The sequence below is a fragment of the Strigops habroptila genome, chromosome 7, assembly GCF_004027225.2.
Source record: "Strigops habroptila isolate Jane chromosome 7, bStrHab1.2.pri, whole genome shotgun sequence".
Taxonomy (NCBI): domain Eukaryota; kingdom Metazoa; phylum Chordata; class Aves; order Psittaciformes; family Psittacidae; genus Strigops; species Strigops habroptila.
In genome coordinates, this window is record NC_044283.2 from 52,536,004 (window position 1) to 52,554,270 (window position 18,267).

General features: G+C 38.5%; 1 protein-coding gene across 14 annotated transcripts in view; it reads right to left on the reverse strand.

Moving 5' to 3' along the window:
• The window catches only part of MANBA (mannosidase beta), a 61,515-nt gene that overhangs the window by 19,166 nt on the left and 24,082 nt on the right, over window positions 1-18,267 (reverse strand). For 13 of the 14 annotated variants that reach the window (XM_030492148.1, XM_030492146.1, XM_030492153.1 and 10 more), the window contains 8 exons: window positions 17,530-17,640; window positions 12,302-12,453; window positions 11,047-11,164; window positions 8,197-8,283; window positions 7,457-7,624; window positions 5,142-5,360; window positions 3,898-4,062; window positions 2,040-2,184 (listed from right to left, as the gene is read on the reverse strand). In XM_030492148.1, the coding sequence (XP_030348008.1) occupies window positions 2,040-2,184; window positions 3,898-4,062; window positions 5,142-5,360; window positions 7,457-7,624; window positions 8,197-8,283; window positions 11,047-11,164; window positions 12,302-12,453; window positions 17,530-17,640 (1,165 nt within the window). The remainder of the gene's footprint in view (window positions 1-2,039; window positions 2,185-3,897; window positions 4,063-5,141; window positions 5,361-7,456; window positions 7,625-8,196; window positions 8,284-11,046; window positions 11,165-12,301; window positions 12,454-17,529; window positions 17,641-18,267) is intronic. The other variant, XM_030492151.1, reaches the window with a different exon arrangement.

Genomic DNA, 18,267 nt, shown 5'->3' on the forward strand with positions numbered 1-18,267 from the left:
ATTCAAGTATTTGATATATTTTCTACAATGACATCAGCCCTGTACTTAAAAAGACATTTATGGTCTCCACAATCACTTCATCTATCAACATACACCTGTCTTTACAAAGAGACATTTTTCCAAGCATTCTTTTCTCTTGAGGCACCTAAAGCCTAAGAGCATCAGCCATTGCTAGAATCATAAAAATGAAGATTGGGATACTCTATTTCCTGATATCAGTCTAGAATGTCCAGGAAGATGAGCATTATAGCTGGACCACTGCCCTAACATTTAAACAAAATAGCCTTTTTCTTCTACTGGTTTGTTTTCCTTTGTTAGTTGCAGTTACTTTGCTTGGATGAATAAGTGGATGGTGGGGGGGAAGGGGTAGAACAAAAAGAAACAGGAAAAGGGACAAACCTCTCAGAGAAAGAGGGGGAAGACAGGGTGGGCTAATTTTTTATTTAAAGAAAGGCCAAATGGCATTTTGTTCTAAGGACAGATCGAGAACTTCACACTAACTCAGCTTTTTCTAGTTCACTCATATTTTTTCACACATTAAATTCTTAAAGACTTTCAAAACCAGAATATGTGACAAATAACTAAAATTGAAAGAGAATCTACCCAAGTCCTACACAGCTGCCATAGAACAGCTTCTCTATTTCAAAATGACTTCTAGAAAAAATATTCAGACATGAAACACAGCCACTTCCCTCATACCACACATTCCTCCCCTATTTCTTACTAAGTGAATTATCTCTTTACAGGTTTGATTATTTTGTTTCTAAAAGGAAAAAAGAATATATATAAGGAGATATCATGTGCATAAATAGCATATTCACAGAATAATTTAGTCACAGAGTGATTTACCTCACCTGACACCAAGTTAGACACCACGTCTCAGCTAGTCATATTCTCCTATAATGAGCTTTTCAAAAGCTACACTGGGTGAGAGGTATCATACAAAGTTCTATGGAGATCAAATTCAGCATGGAGAAGATAATTCATCCCACTTATTAAACAGCTAAAGACATAATAAATCATACTTTGGAGATAACCATCTCTCCCCCAACAGACTGAAGAAGAAATCTAGATACCCAGCCTTTACATACTAAATCCCATCCTGCTCAGAACGGTGTCACAGTTTTGACAGTGCACTACTACCTACTGAAGTACTACCTACTGGAGAGGTTTTGATCATTTTACCATGGGGGCAGGAGGGAACAAAATCAACTAAATTTGTTGGAATTATGGGAAATATCATTATACATGGGTGCTTCTTACCCTCCTATTCCACTAGCTCCCCCTCTGTCCATTCTCACCCAGGGTGGTGGTGCATGCATCCATACAGCTAAGCCAGTAAATATAATCAGGAATTTCTAAGACGGGCCCTTTTGGAAACAGAATTTCTTAGAAGTCTCCAATTTTTAAAAAATTAACCTTTCTAACTAAAAAAAAAAAAAATTAAAATAAAAAATACCAAAACCAAAAAACACATGAGAAAAATGCAAAATTTCTCTGGAAAAACCAAGATGATATATCATACAGTTTCAGGAAGATCCAGCTCTACACAAGAAAAGCAAGGGTAGTTGAAAGTTTATCTCACAAGAGGGTTGTGCCTTCAATCTTAACCATTAGTGATTCCTAATAGGCAGCTCTGTCTGACTTCAATGATATTATATCCTTGGGAGAAACGAGAACACTGCTTAAACGAAATGTGTTTTTAAGAAATTAAGGGTTACATATGATTTTAACTTCTCTAAACTAAACCTTGCTATAACAAGGGTAAGAGTCCATGGCTGCTGAATCTGTACTTAAACAGCAAAACTTCCATAGAAAAAGAATTGCTTTGTTCTTTACCCTCTTCCACTTTCACAGACTATTAGGATGTTCCTGAAAAACGCCCTTCTGGAAAGCATTTGTAAAGGATTGACAGAAACATGTTCAAAGTTGCCCAAGAGAGACAGCGAAGCTGTACTTCATATACCGATATTTCCAGATGAGGAAAACAAAACAAGACTGATAGCTGGTGCTTTTTACCAGACTGTCACAATACTCACCCAAGGAAGCCCAGGAAGGTGCCTGCCAAATGTCATTGAGTTGCCAGTACAGAGCTCCCATTGTGTGTCCTTCTCCCTTGATTATTTCACTTTGACTAAAACGATAGAATTCAGTTTCTGTCTTTACACACTGAGCCTGCATCACCTTGGCCAACAAACACATAAAAAAAAATACTTTTGTGTACTGCAGTTTGTATTTTACTTTATTTTCAAAGCATGTGTGTCTATATTAACATACAACACAAACTTCACAGCAACAGCACATAACTAGAACATTTAACGGAATACACCTGCAGTGCTGTGGGCCTCTGTTTGAAGGTGGTCTATTCCTAGCAGCTCCCAACAGCTTTACAAGCAGTATCTTTAGATAAACTCTGGAGGGGTTACTTCCTGCCTTCCATCCAGTGAAGGTCACTGGGCAACACGGTCTTTGAAAGGCAAATGGAAGACAAGGGAAAGATAAATCAATTTATTTTTTTTTTAATTAATGTAAACAAAACACTCAGGAGTTGCAAAATGATGTAATGCTGCATTACCTCCAGTATACATTACCACGATGTCCAAATCCCTATGCTCAGAACACATAACACACATTCCCAGCATATAGTCAAAATTGTGCTAGAGAGCAACCTTTTTTTTCACTTGCACTCCCACTTCTCTCCTTCCCCACTTTGTCTTTAAAAAACACTTTTTAGAGTTTTTAATTGGCCAAGTTCTCAACAGAAGCCAAACTGCCTGTTATCTTCTTCACAAAGTATATTACTAGGCTGGGAGGTATTAAGAGAAAGTCGCAAAATAGAGGAAAAGGTCTTTAGGAGAGCTCAAAAGGTAAAAATAACATTTCTAGTCAACCACTAGAGTCACGTTTAATCTTCTTATCCTTTTTGCTATCCTTATTTTAGCATTCTTAAATTTTTTAACCTGTTAATAAGGCCCTCACAGACTTAACCCTGCAGAAAGTCTCATAGTTCTTTAAGTCAGAACCTCACTGAGCAAGTTTTAGCCCCTTTTGCAATTTCACAGCATCATCTACCCTTGTTCTCTTGTCATCAGTGCCTAAAGTTCTCCAGCTGTTTTGTTTTTATACAAAACTTGCTGACAGCAGCTCTCAAACATTAAAAAATTAGTGAATGTGCAGTTATTCCCATCAAGAGGGTTTCTGAAATTCTTGGAACAGGACAAAAAGTAACAGCATTTCAAACTTGCCTAACAGTATTAAAAAGTTACTTAACATCATTTAAAAGTCACATAGAAATCACAAAGAAACAAGCATGAAGTAAACTACTACAGATGAAGAGCAAAATATAACCTACTGATTTGAAAAAATCTCCCCAGCAAAATAGAGTCTCTAAAATACCAATGAGTACATAACAAATAAAATAATAATCTCATTCATAGAGAACTGCATTCTCTAGAAATAGTCTTGTTTCAAAAGCTCATGTATGCCTTGTGGCAAAAATCAAAGCAGTAAGCCTACAGAGGCCACATGAAGAGGAAAACATACCCACCCTGGAATGGGAAGTAACAGTGCAGAGCTAGGAACAACTGCATACTAAGAAAGGCAGCACATCCCTGCATCCCCAAGCCAGCTTCATGAGTGGGCCCAGCTGGGGACAGGGACAGGCAGCACACACAGCCAGGCTTTCTCCCAGCTGGACCAGTTTCTGGGAAATTCCCTGAGAAGTATTTCAATAAACTAGAGACAAGCTAGTTCCAAATTAAACTGGATTCTTCAATGCTTCAGTGCAGAAATTTCTGCATGACTAAACATTACCTAACAGAATAGGCCCAGATTAAGCTGACAGTATCTATTGGAACAAGTATTGACAGCTACTCATACTAAAGACATCAGTGTTACCTGAGTGAGGTAAATCGTATCTTTGAACTTCTTTATGGGATCTGTGCTCTGGGGAAGCTTGAAATGATACCCAATCTGTTGAAGCATCTGATCATTGCCATTTTCATGGTGTTGTCGATGGAGAGAAAAATTGCTTATGTAGGACCAGTCCTCAGCAGAGGAAACCTTTTAAAACCCACAAAAGTAAGAGATCAGAATGAAAAGGCAAAATGTGTATTTAATGGCTGACTGGATATTCAGGAAAGAATATCCATATTATCGTCCAAAACCTTTAAAAATAGTAGTATATTTCTATAGTGCTTTGTGCAGTCATGCAAGGATTTTGAATAAGTAACACCCTTTGCTTATACTCCTTGTAGAAATAAATGAAAGCAGACACTGTTGTTGAACCCAGAAGAGTGATATTTCGCTTCAACATATGCCATTAGGAAGAATGGCATATTCTTCCTAAGGTTCAGTTTGGCCAAGGTACCTCAGAGGTTTGCTTGCATTCATTGTAAATCAGGAACACCCTAAATTAAGATGGAAGAAAGTACTCCAGTCAAACACATTTAGGCAAAAAAAAGATGCAGAAGTTAGTAGGGCTGTAAATTCTAATAATGTTCATATTTTCAAAACCTGCCTCTGAAAACACATAATCATGAAACAGGTTTTTTCAACTAATGACAACACTGCAGCGTAGCTCATACAGTTATTATTGTCCAGCTTGCATTGTAATTACAATCTCTATAAAACCTTTTTATTTAAATTTATTCCTTTTTAGGCTGGATTGAATATTTTTTCATTGCTATTAATATCAAAGAATTACCTGATGATGTCTTAGATAACATACTTTGCCCAGCAAATTGAAAGGTACATTTTGAACTCTTTTTAATTGCATGTATGAGTATCAACATGATATTCATCTCTCTCTGAACAAATGGACAAACAGCATGATATGTGTCCCAACTGGATAAAAAAAGATCGAATGTACAATATCTACATTTAACAGGAGACAAAACCAAAATCTCTTATATGCAATACATAAAAGCTCCAAATTATTTAAGTAAAATAAACTGGGAAAAGTTATTAAAATAAATAAATTTTAAAATTCAGCACAATTCAGCATTTGTCATGTTTCTTTCTGTTCTATTTTTTGTATTATCCCAACCACAGTTAGGATGCTGTACTTTGTTAGGAAGAGGCTCATTGCTCTCACTAAATGAGAGCAGAGGGGACAGTAAGGTGTGGAAGCCCAGCCTTACCTTTTTGATTGTACTGAAGGAAGGCCATGATTGAAATCCATATTCTGAAGCAAAACGAGTTTTAGGATACGCTGCCCAATTCCAGCAGTCAATGCTGTAGTCATAAAAGTGAGTGTCACCATAATGGGTATCATAAGGATTCTGAGAGACCCAACCTTCTTTAACTGACTCTAAGCCATTGGTGGGACTGGATGCAACAAAAGGACGACTCTTATCTTCCTGGGATTTAAAAACAAAACAAAACAAAAAGACAACCCCCTCACAAAGTGATTGGCTTTTATCATCTGAATATGCAGACCATGTTTTGAAAAGGCAGGGCAGGAGGGAGAACATGCCTTTTCCAAATTTCTGAGTCACAACCTAGGAAACATTCCCCTTTGTGTCCTGACATTCATCTTCTGTACTTACTTAATTAGCTTCTTATTTATGTTCTTGGAGGACAGCTGGGCATGATATTGCTTGCTCTGCTGTTCTAAGGGATTCTCTCCGCACACCAAGAGATTTTCTATCTTTACATGCTTCTAAATTCTTAATGAAAGCTATTTGAAATGTGCCTCGTGAAAAATAAACTCAAGGAACATTAATATTTGAGTACTGTGACCTTTTTTCTGGAAAAATCATTACTTTTTCAGTGTTTTTGCAGGAACAAGGCCATGATTTTCCCCTTTCTTGTTAAGTAGTCACCTAAATTTTGTCCTAACAAAGCCAAGGTATTATGCTACTAATGCTTGTATGGTAGCATTGCACGCTATTGTCACTTTGGCCGGCTCTGCATATTAAGATAGATGAGACTACAAGAAGGATTACATTTCAAACTGTTCAGAGCTGCCTTTATTTATAGCCTCAGTAGATTTAGTACACTAAATCTTTTAGCAGTACCCTAACAAAGTACTGAAGGAATCCTTTTGCAGGTATAATTAATTTACTACCATACTTGTAGTAAGACAGAGGCCTAAGTTAGTTACCAGTCACAAGTTACAACAATTGGCTCCAGTACAGCAAAGCACTTAGACATGTGCTTCATTTTAAGGAACAGTCCAGTTCCCCCCTCTTTTCTATTTTTTTGACATGAGTAATTAATAATTAACTGAAACAATTTACTACAGGATATCCTGGATTCTCTGAAGTCTTTAGCTCAAACTTGGAAGTTTTTTTTTAAGTTATACAATCCAGTACTGCTAGTAGTAGTTACAGGTTTCCTCAGCTGGCTTGTATTACCAGGACCTGAAATTATTTGACTGTATGGTTCCTTCTGGCACTCAAAATAGCTATACTATGGGTTTAAAATAAAAGAGGATCTGTCTTGGACAGCGATGCTGCACAAGTGATCTGTAACTAAAACACAGTATCATGCCAGAACACTACACTTTGCTGCACATGTACTGGCCATCCAACTCATGTAGCTAATCACCGAAACACCACAGCATACCTTTATTAACAACTCAGTTCCAAAAAACCTGAAATACAGAAATCTGTATTTCACAGAAATACAGGAATATAAGACACCATTACCATTTAGAATGCATAAATGCCCTCAATAGTGTGATCCTTTTCAGCAGGTTCTTTCAAATCTGGCCTCATTTTATTGTTTCCTCATATCTCAGCTTTTTCAGTAGAAAGGTATTCTATATACTCAGAGTACAACTATTCTGACAATACCAGCAGCCTCCAATAACAAGCAGTAATATTGCTGTCACCTACATACTGAGTGCCTGCCTTTGCCAAGGGGAAACTTCAGGTCATAAGCCTCATAACATGAAATGTATTTTATCCTGAAAAGTACAGAGATTAGACTAAAATTATCACATCCTGAAGTCGGTAAGATCATAATATACAAGGAATAACTCAGTAGGAAAAGGCCAGTAGCATTTTTAGGTTAACAAAAAATTATACATCAATTTGAGACTTTTAAATCAATTCCACTCTACGTACACACATAAAGGAAAAAATCAGGATAAAGAAAATCTGATCGTCTAGATTAATTAATTAATAGACAAGTTGATTTTTGTCCACTGAAAGTGAAGGCATTTGTGGAGGTATTAAAAATAGGAAGGAGAAAAAGAAGCAGAATCCATTTGCAAGACCATTTTCAGATCTTCCTTTGCCTATCACAAAGTTAAAGATGTAATTTTTTGTTTGTTTTACTCTGAGGATAACCATTGAGTTTAGAAGAGCTTGAAAAGTGAATTCCTCAATAATGTGCTGGGTTTCATTTCCCAAAAGGATTAAAAAAAGAAATCCCAAGCTGCTCAAACTGCAAACATTAAAACCTTCTATCAAGCCATATCCCCCTACATTTTCTGGAGATCACTTACAGCAACAACTATTTCTCGGATGTTCTTCACATAAAGCATAACGTAGTCTTTGATATAGACTTCTCTGTCAGCATAAGGTATGGAGAACCAGTTGCTTGCAATTGCTGCTTCATTTTCATTGTTACCACTCCACAGAATAATTGATGGATGGGATTTTAAACGCCTTACCTGAAATACAACTTACAGTGTCAGAAGTCCAGCAAAATTACTTCTCTTAAAAATAATAAAATATCACTTTATTACTACTTGAATTACAAGTCCATATGCATATTATATATGCTTAGGCTACAATTCCTGGTTTTATCTGCACTGCTCACTATTCTCTCAGCTCTCCACCAGGCTCAAACTTTTGTAATACATACCTACAGAAGGGCAAACTTTTAATATACTGACATATATCCACCATACGCACATGTCTACCTCCATCCTCACCTACTCAAGCACATGGAAGAGTAAATTCTGTGCTAAGGCATGTTGCAATCATTAGAGCTTACTCTCAGTGAATGCTCTTAAACAGCCTTGAAAGTTGGCAGTTTGGACATAAGGAAAGCCTGTACCTCTGCTTGACCGACAACTCCTGCAAGTAAGTTAAAGAGGATTTAGCTAGGTTACAGTGTCTGCTACATAAAGGTACATTAATACACACTTCCTGATAAGTATTTTTGGAAAGCTAACTTACACAGTCAGTCAATCAAAAAATGGGTAATTGGAAATAGAGCTTCAACACATGGACACAATACCTGATGAGTAACTTCTGCTCTTACAGATTCTAAATAATTCTGGTCAGTTGGATATAGTGCACATGCAAACATAAAATCCTGCCAAACCTACAAGAAAAAAAAAAAAAAGTTAGCAAATCCTTTTACATACTTTAAAAATATATGGTTATTTGGATGCACAATCCTTTGTTCAAACAGAAGTTATTGATCTCAAAAAAAGAATTAAACTGAAATGTTCTATTTGTTATTCTTGGAAAGTATCGCAAAAATAATCACATCCTCCACAGTGTTCAGTATGTGCATACTCCACTATAGCTTTCCTCCGTATCAGAATTACAGGTATTTACCCTTAGGAATCAGGTCCTGGCAGCCTTCACTGGCAAGTGGAATATTGCTCAGTAGATGGAGTTCGGCAAGTGTCAATGGAATAATTAGAACCCATGCACTGCTCAAATGTGAACATGGGGCAATCTCCAGCTGAACAGAACAATTCTGGATTTACTACTTTGGAGGTGTAATACTAAATCCACACTACTCACTAAAAAGAGACAGTAATTCTTCTGACGTGGTATTGAGCACACTTACCAGATGTCCAACTGTACTTGTTAACAAAACACTTCCATATCAAATGCACAAACCGATCTTAAAAAGAGCAAATATTACCCAGTAAGAGGGACAGAAACAAACTACATCCTCTAACAGCACAGTGATTTTTGTCTTTGAAGAAAGATGAAGTAAATCCACTAGAGAACAGCAAGCCTTTCAATTCAACAAGGAACTCCATTTGTACGTTGAAGAAAAGAATTACAAAAAAAGGAAAAGGAAGAAGCCCAATGGGATGGGTAAGATTTCTTGTTTAACCTGTTCTATTTTTTAAATTGCTCTAACTTTGAGACTTCTGCTTGTCTATGGTAATGAAATGGTAATGGAAAGATCTCTTGAAGGAGCACACTAACGCAAAGGAGACTAAACTTTTCTGAATACTGTACTACATAAACAACAGAGACAGACTGTCCTCAACTCTTTTCAGTGCATGTTCCCTAGGAAAACTGAAGATAGGGAACAAGAAAGTAGGAGGTAATGGATTCATTAGTAATTGTTCCACTCCTAGCACTGTACAAAAGAAGCAAAGCTGTTGCTGAAGAATCACTTAGAATGCTTCAGTGACTGTGTTGAGTCAAAACTTCCTCTCACTGTTTCCCCTCAGGGATCTATCACTATTTTTCCTTAAGCACAGTTTGACTCTACGCACTTTTAAGCCTTTGCAAGACCATCAGAAGAAACAAAACCAAAAGCCTCCAGCATCACCCCCTCCAGAATAAGGGTCTGATTTTCTGCATCTACCTGCTATTTTGGCTGCTAAATAAGATCTAAATCTTGTATTGAACACCGTACAGGCACAGATCTAAGTGGCCTACTTAGGTGCCTAGTGTCAAAAATGAAAGCCCTGTAAGCGCTCAGAAGCCCTGAAAATCAGGGCACTCATTCAGATGACTAAAATAGATGTAACATTTTATTTTTTCAAGGCACATGCAGCAGAAAGCAGCAAGGTATTGGTTCTGCCTCCCTGCTTTATATGTTGTAGAGTAAAACGAAACACACTTCTTTAGATTTTAATACCAGATGCAACTTGGCCTTCACTCATCTAGTGACTATTTTATCAAAACTTATTAATATATGCCTCCAAGCTCATATAAACAAAGGGACTCATCTAGGGCTATCAGTGTTTGCAGCAGGTGTTCCCCTTACAGCTACATGTATACTCAATTATAACTTGTTCAAAATGGCCCTTTGGATAAGGCCTTCCATGCTTGGCTTCAAACCAAGTGAAATATTTTTGTGTTAAAAGTTAGAACCAAGAACCCCCAAACCTTTTCAGCTATTGATATAAAGGAGAAAATACTTTTAAAAGAAAAAAAATCCATTCCCACAGCAGAGAAAAGCATGACTACTTTCTCTGGTATTTTAATAACTCCAAGGTGGCTGAAAGCACAAAACTCAAATACAGCAGACCTTAAATTCTCATTGAGGTCAGATTGCAAAGCCTTTGCTCTCAATCTGGGGTATATCCTCAAACACTCAGGTTCTTCAGCAGGGCTACTCTCACATGAGTAAGCCCTAAACACAGCTACAGGGCCCCACAGTCTGGCTGCTGTGAGAAAAATATCGTTTGACCTCATGAATAACCCCTCTCCCATGCACTACATGTTTCACAACTACTTGACTGCGTGTTGCAAGTCCCTGTTGATGCCTACAGCCCACAAAATTCTTCTATTATGTTCATCATTACAGTGTAAACAACAACTTCCTGCATAGAGTGACATCACTAGTACCAGTCCCTCAGCCATTCTTCTCTTCTCTCATTCTTTCCCAAGAGAGTAGGAACTGTAGAACTGGGAGAGAGGTACAGTGCGTAAAGATGAGAGTTTTGGTCTGAAAAAACCCACTAGAAGACAGAAAGACACAGTCCTGTTGGGGAAATGTAAGAGACGGGGGGGTGAAGACAGAGTGGAGAAAAAGAAGTGGAGATGAAGGGTTGATTCTGGGAAGGGAAGTAGGGATGAATGAGCAACAGAGTTGTAGCCTTAGTTACAAGAGGAAATACAAGCTGGGGTTCTAATATAAAGTCTCCAGAATATCACTTCCTGTTTCAACAGACAGCCTCAGTAGATCAGGAACCATTCAAATTAAAAAGAAATTTTAAAAAAGTCAGATTGAATCTGACTTCTACAGGTTGGCATCTACCATGTCTTTGGGAAGGATGGCTAGAACTTATGTATTAGTTCTTTTATTTTGTTCATTTAGAGTGGAGTTTTATTTTACAAGTTCTTGTCAGTTTTTAAATAAGTGTTCTGTGTTTATTGTTTTTACCATTATTCCTATTTCATCACAAATATCGTAAAATTCATCTTGTTCATATACACCTCCACCCCAAACTCGAAGTGCATTCATGTTAGCATCTGCTGCAGACTTCAAGAGTAGCCATAATCTGTCAAACACAGAAAACCAAGATTTATACAAGTTTTGTGAAACAGTATCACTTAGGAGTTTCTAAGATTATACACACACACACAAACACAACAATCCCTCCCAAAAAAAGCAACAAGAAAACCCAACCCCAAACATTCATCATTAGCAGGCTATCTAAAACTTTTATTTCTGATAGAAACCAGACTATTTTGAACTCTTCTAAGCCTGCATATCTGGACAGAGCTCTCAAAAAGTAATTCTTTGTGCAGAAAAAGTTACTTGGTCCTCTTAACGCTTATGAAATAGATGGAGTGACACATGCAAGTAAGTGCTTTTACAGAAGCATTGGCAGGACCAGATTTGGAAATACTATATTTCATTAATCAGGTGGTTCTTTTCTCCTTAGATATTCCTTGCTTTAAATACCAATCACTTGAATTCAAATCCTCTTTTAAACACATTCAGAAATCTGTATTCTCTTCCCAAGTTCTGCAATGCATAGCAAAATGGGGGAAGTGAGACGCGGAGGAGAAGGACTGAGACACTGAGTCTCATTTTAAGGGATTCAGGCTCCATTAATTTTTTCTTAATCATGCTGGCAGCCTCTAAATTGCATGTGAATGCACACTGGAGCATGCCCTGTTGTCCTGGTTCCCCAACTACCTGCAGCAAAACATAGTCAAAGTACAGCATGGCCCCATCCCACCTGCATCTCTGGGGTGCTGTGTCATTGAAATCCAAGAAGCCTGGACCAAAGGGGGAAAAAAGTGAGAGTTATGCAGTTACGTCTCCCTGCATGAGACGCATTAGGACATGGCTGAGGTACACTTCTCTGAGTACCAATGAACATGTTCTAGGCAAGGGGATCAGACAGCCCTCATGAGGATCATCCCTAAAAATACCGGAAAGGCCAGTAACCTGTGAACAGCAAACAACCACTTTCCCATCAGTTATTGCACTTACATGCCTTGAACATCACTTGAATCTATTAATGTTAATTAAGCCCTAATTCTGAGGCCTCCAACCCACAACAATTAGTGCTCTACCTTGAAAGGAGTTCCACCTGCTAATGCCACCCTTTGATAGAGGGCAGAAGGAGAATCAGGAGGAAGAAAACATGATCCTTTCTCCTTAGGGAACATAAAACATGACTTACGTGTCATAGGTCACTCTGTCCTGGAAAGAATCTGCTGGAATCCAGTTCGAGCCCTTAATGAAAATGGGTCGGTCATTGATTTTGAAGTAGAAACTCAGACCTGGCGAGCCATGAATAGGCTCCTGAACAAGTTCTACTGTTCGAAAATAGGCCTGTGGAGACATGAAACTTAGATTTAAAGCAGACAAAAATAAATGAAAACAAAATAAAGAAAACTGTTACAAAAGGGATTCAACTGAACACTGACAGCTTAGAATTTGTCAAGGAGTCACATCTCTAAATTCCTGCTTAATCAAAACACACTGTAACAGGACTAAAACAAATCCTCCTGATAAACCTCTTCACTTTTTAAAGTTACTATCATATCAAGAGAGAAAGCATGCACAAATGATTATGCATGTAAACGCATGTATATATGTATGAGACAGGTGCACGTTTGCTTGCTCCAGAACTCAGTCAAAAGTCTAGTGAGGACCAGTGAGAGGAATACATTGGTTGCATTAGATCAGACATATCGTTTAATCTGCAATTTTCTCCTCAAAGAAGGAGACTGCAGCAGCTCAGCTATAAGTCTTGTCCATGAATGCCTAGCTTCAGATTCATCCAGTAAAATCAAAATCTTCTTTTGCTACCCTGAAATGACACCTTTTTAATAGGCATAGCAATTAAACAGAAAAAGATCTGCGTGCAAACACAAATGCTGGTTTGGAAGTGAAGGGCCCACCCTCTGGCCACCACAGCTGTGTTTGCACAGCATGATTAGCAGTAAGGTTTCAGAGAGACTAGTTCAGCTAAATACCCACTAACTCTGTGTAAAGTATGAAAGGTCATTCCAGATAAAAGCACATCTCAAGCAGAAGCCAAACTTTTACAGCTGCTCTTTCAGCCTAATATCAGTATTGTGTACTGCACACACTGAAATAAGAAAACATTCCTTCTTCCTGCGCAGGTGGAAAAAAAGTTCTCCAGAAATCATTCTGGACATTTTTGGGGATTTTATCTCAGTCAAAGCAAAAACGCTGCTCTGAGGGGTATCCTGACTGCACTGACATAAACACAGTCAGTTCCACAGGCATGAGAGAGCAGTAATACTTTGCACTGACCCCATATTTGTAGCTTCCTGCAATGGGGCAGATGCGGAGCAGCTGCCATGTTAGGCTCCTGCACAGCTGCAAAACATTACAGAAAACTTCTCTTTCAGGGAGGTTCCAGACTGCTTTTTCTCCTGCATCCCTGCTCCAGTTCAAATTACCTAGGCCAGAAAGAAAACTCTTTTTCTTTCTAGTACCTGTTGCTCATCGTCATAGGGAGATAATTAGGAAAATAAATAAAGTGAAGGAACACTAATAGCAAATTTCAGCCAACTTATACCAAGCAACAAGTTTGGGTCAGGAGGGCAGGAACCTCTTTGTTTCTAGACTACCCTTAAGACAGCAACCACTCCTCCCCCAGATGACTGTATTTGCTATACCTTTTCAAAAGGTCAGCTTGTACAGTACAGCCTGTTCTTTCTGCCAGTTGAGCAGTTGAGCTCAGTTGAGACATCTGTCAGCAAATGAGGCTAAAATTAACCTAGTTAAGTGCAAGTGATATACCTGTCCTCAAGATAAAATGTAATTCTTTATTTCACGCACCAGACAAAGCTGAAGTTCAAATGGGAAATTATTAATCCCCCTGTGGGATTGTGTTCTTCAAACTTCTGGTTTATGAAAAATCATACAGAAAATTATTTCTAGTGGCAGAGAAGACAAAGCAAATTACTGCTTTTTCTGCTTCCTCTTTGGTGCTTCTTAGTCAGCTGGACAATTATTAACTATTATTAACACCTGGACAGAGACAATGCACATGACCAACTAGATGCATGGATGGAGGCTGCAGATCACTGACCTCAAACTAAACTCCTCTGCATCATGGCAACGACCAAAAATAGAAACTGAATGAATAAAAAAATGGGACTTGCCCCGAGTCCCGCAGTGTTTTACAGTGTTGCCCCAGGGCAACAGTGGATGAGTGGCAAGTGGGGCTCAGCATGCATACCAATAAAGAAATTCCCAGCTACGGAGAAACTACAAAGTCTCCAGCATAGCTGTTTTTTGTGGCACAAAATGGAATGTGCTATATAGTTGAAGCTCCCAAAGTATTTGGGAGGTCCTCTCAACGGATGTCATCAGGCAGGTTGGGACTGTCTCAGAGTGCATTTGTAATGGAGTATTTATATTACTAACAGAAGTAACGTGATGTTGGTTTATTCAAGCTCCAGCGGAACTCATGCAACCAGCCAAATCCAAGGCAATCTGAGAGACTGAAACACCTAGCCAGAACCACCCTGGTCCTGGGTGAGCAGGACCAAAAGCTCCTCAGCCCCATTTCACATTCCCAGGCCTTCAGGGTTCAGTGCCTTTGTGTTTCCACTTCGTTACTCCCCAGGGGCCCAGCCAGTAACACAGCACCTCCTCCTGTTCCTACAGAAGCTTCCTTCTGCCTTATGAGGCAAAAGAAGGGCAAAGGGAGACAACTAGCATCCAGCAGGCTTGGTTACATGCCTTTCTGCCTACCGAGACCTTGGCCAACTTGAAATCTGTCAGATAGACCTTACTGCCTGAGGACTGAACATTTCTTGGAGCACACAGAAGAGGCTCTCTACCCACCACTGACCAATCAACTGGTTCTGTGCACTACTAAGAAACAGATACCTCTTTTTAAGTCACACACGAAGGCTTTATACCTAGTTAAATGACCTGTGGATCACACCTGGCATTCCTGGATTTAGCAGCAGGAAAAGTAATAGGGATGAAGAAACCTAAAGCTGAAATAAGATCACAGAACACCCCAGTGACCTAACAAATCAGCACGCAGCATGAAAGCAGTGTGAAAAACTACAAAGCCAAAAGGAAAGACTTCTCGAAGTCATGCTAAAAGGCTTGGGGGGGAAAGAAGAGATAGAGGGAAGAAGGAAAAACAGCTAGAGGTTAAGACCTTCCAAGTACTAAAATAGCCTCATGAAATAAAACACTCTGATTACAGTGTTGAAGAAATAAACACACAGAAAGATGGGGAAACAGAACTGAAAAGTAAACAAATGCTTCATAAAGCAGTGAAAAAAGTAATAAATTCCTTGATGTAGGCATGGCTAGAAGAAAAGCAACTTATCAATAGCAAACAGGGATGGATAGACCATCCCTCAAAAAAATTTCATTCTGAGATAATTTCTGGCTCTGACTTGGTTTCACATTATCCTGAGAAACAAACTCTAAACCAAAGTATTCAACATGAAAACAAAACAAAATCAAAACCAACCCTGTCCTGGATGTTAGCTTTATTCTGGTTCATTTTTCTGCTACTCTCAATAGGAGTGAGTAGGTACTTCCCTCAGCCAAAGAGGTTCCCAGCACAGCTGGCTAGAGCTCTGTAGAGCTCCCACAAGTACATACTGGGAGGCTACCCAGAAATTTTCCCAAAGGATTAGATAATGTTTTGGAGACTACTCTAACATATCAGTAACCAGAGAGTAGTTCAAGCTAAGTAAGGGTAGCCAAATCTGACATAAACCCAAACTGTGTTTTCTCACATACGCAGTTCTTGCCCTTCAGTTTTTGCCTATCCAAAGTTAGGTAGATACTCATATGGAGACAAGCTACTTGTGAAATATCTCATTCCTACCTTTTTTCTTTTTAAAAAGAGAGGTGGGGAATGTATTCCACCTGAATACAGTACTAGCTGAACAATGGAACTGACAACAGAACAACAGCTTCAAAAACATTTAGCCATGATTTTATTTCCTGAGCTACTCAAACTTCTTATTAAGCCATGTGAATGTTGCTATTCAGCCCTGCTGACATGAGAGCGAATTGTACCAGAACATGAAAAAACTGCATATAGAGCCTTTTTGTACTCATACAGCTCAGGGCAGGGGTAGTGGTGGTGGTGGGGTGTGTGTCTGTCAGAAACCAAGACAGAGCTTCACAGAACATATAAAGGAAGACTAGACTTTAAACTACGAATCTATAAAGACTCCACATGATGGTTAATTTATAATGCCCACTATGTGGTGCATTTGTTTTTTTTAATCCTCTTTCTCCTTAAGGAGAAATAAAGAAGCTTGTGAATAACTTTTGTAGACCATTAAGTCCCTATGGTCATATGCCACACGGCTCTATGAAATAGCCTGACACAACTACCCAAGTGGAATCAATGAGTTTGCCTATCGTTGTGCAATTTTCACACAGTAGCAACAGAATTTTCCTTTTTACAGGCTTCATAGCCATATTTCCTACAACCAGTTTTTCCAAGCATAACATGCAATGTTTATTTGGGTTTTATATTTTTTTCAAAATTAAATCGCTAATAATAGCAAAGAATTATTATTATGACTTCATAATCAAACTAAGGGCTACCCCTATAACGACCAGAACTCCACAAGCTACTGCTTTTCATAGGATTTTTCACATGAACAAGTGTTTTAGCAAATAGCAGTTTAGATGCTTGGTGAACAGTAGCTATATACATCAGAACTACCTAATAAATGTGGAAAGTTGGCTGTTTCCACATGCTGATGGCATAAGTAGCCTAGTCTAATTTGTATGGTTGGGTTTTTTTTCATTGGACAATTGAGAATTACCTCTTTCAGATTCTCAGTAAAAAGAATCAGATAATTATACAGCCAGCATGTTGCAGGAACCCTCTTGCAAATATCCCTGAACATTACTTTCATGGTCATATCTAAGATGTTACCTCTTCTTAAACCTGAAGCACATCTATCACATTCTAATAAATTAAAGCATGTTAGCCTTCTAGGAATGTGTTTTTCCCAGAGGGTTATTTTAATTGGATTAACAAAAAAAGCCCTCAGTAATAAACCCTCACATACTCTATAGACAGCTAGAAAGGTTTTTCAGTGTATAACCATCAGCATGATATATAAAGTTTAAAAGTGGGGTTTTTTCATAGACAGAAAACTTAAGCAGTAAAAATTTTTTCCTTTCTGCGGTTTCCAACTAACTAAGCCATCTTCCAGTCTGAATGCAAGCAAAGGCGTCCATACAAGCAAAAGCTACCATAAAACACATAAACATACATCGTGACATTAAAAACCCTCGTTTCTCATTAGCATTTTCACACACATATTACAATCCAGCAAAATATTCAAGAGCTCTAGATACCTGCCATGCAGAGCAGATGTCCTAACACTAGCAGTGCTATGCCAGCTGTAATCAAGATGAAGGGCTCACCTTTGAAAATTTCTCAATCTGGTATCCTGCCTCCATGATGAAAGTTGTTGTCATGTTGTATCCAGTTTGTTTTCCATGTCCATTTGGCCACCAAGCCTCCACTGCAAAACTCTTCAATGTACAAGACAGAAGATCAGAGCAATATGTATAAAAAGAAGCATAAAATGCACCAGAGACTCAGATATCTTCGGCTGAATTACCACAGCTCTAATGAGTTTTTGTGCCTCAGCTGAGCCATGGTAACTAGGATCTCTCCAGCTGCAGCTCTGAGGTGAAAATTATTTAAAGAGATATCTGTGCCAGGAGCAGATATTGTTCACTAGCCTCTGTATCATACCCTCCTCTCATTGAGGAGCCCCTTTTACCTTTTCCACACTCAATACACACTGAGGTGACACTTTTCAATTGTGACTTTGCTAATATGAGGCCATGCTGACTGCTTTATGTCGAGCTTTTAAGACAAATTTCATTATTTTCAGTGTCTTCTGTTTTTTCTCTAGGCTTCCTAATCACGTCATTAGTATTCAATTTTTACAAACATAAAAACCCCCTACCTCTAGGATGACAGAATTATTTTTCTCATTTTTCTAGCACAGAGTAATATTTATATCTTCATCCCAGCCCCTAGTTCAGCTGCTTAGTCCTATTGCCAACATTTGCCAGCTGAATGCACAACCCAAAAATCATGGAAAGCAAGCAATAATGCATGCAACCAAACAATGGAGGGATCAGCACTGA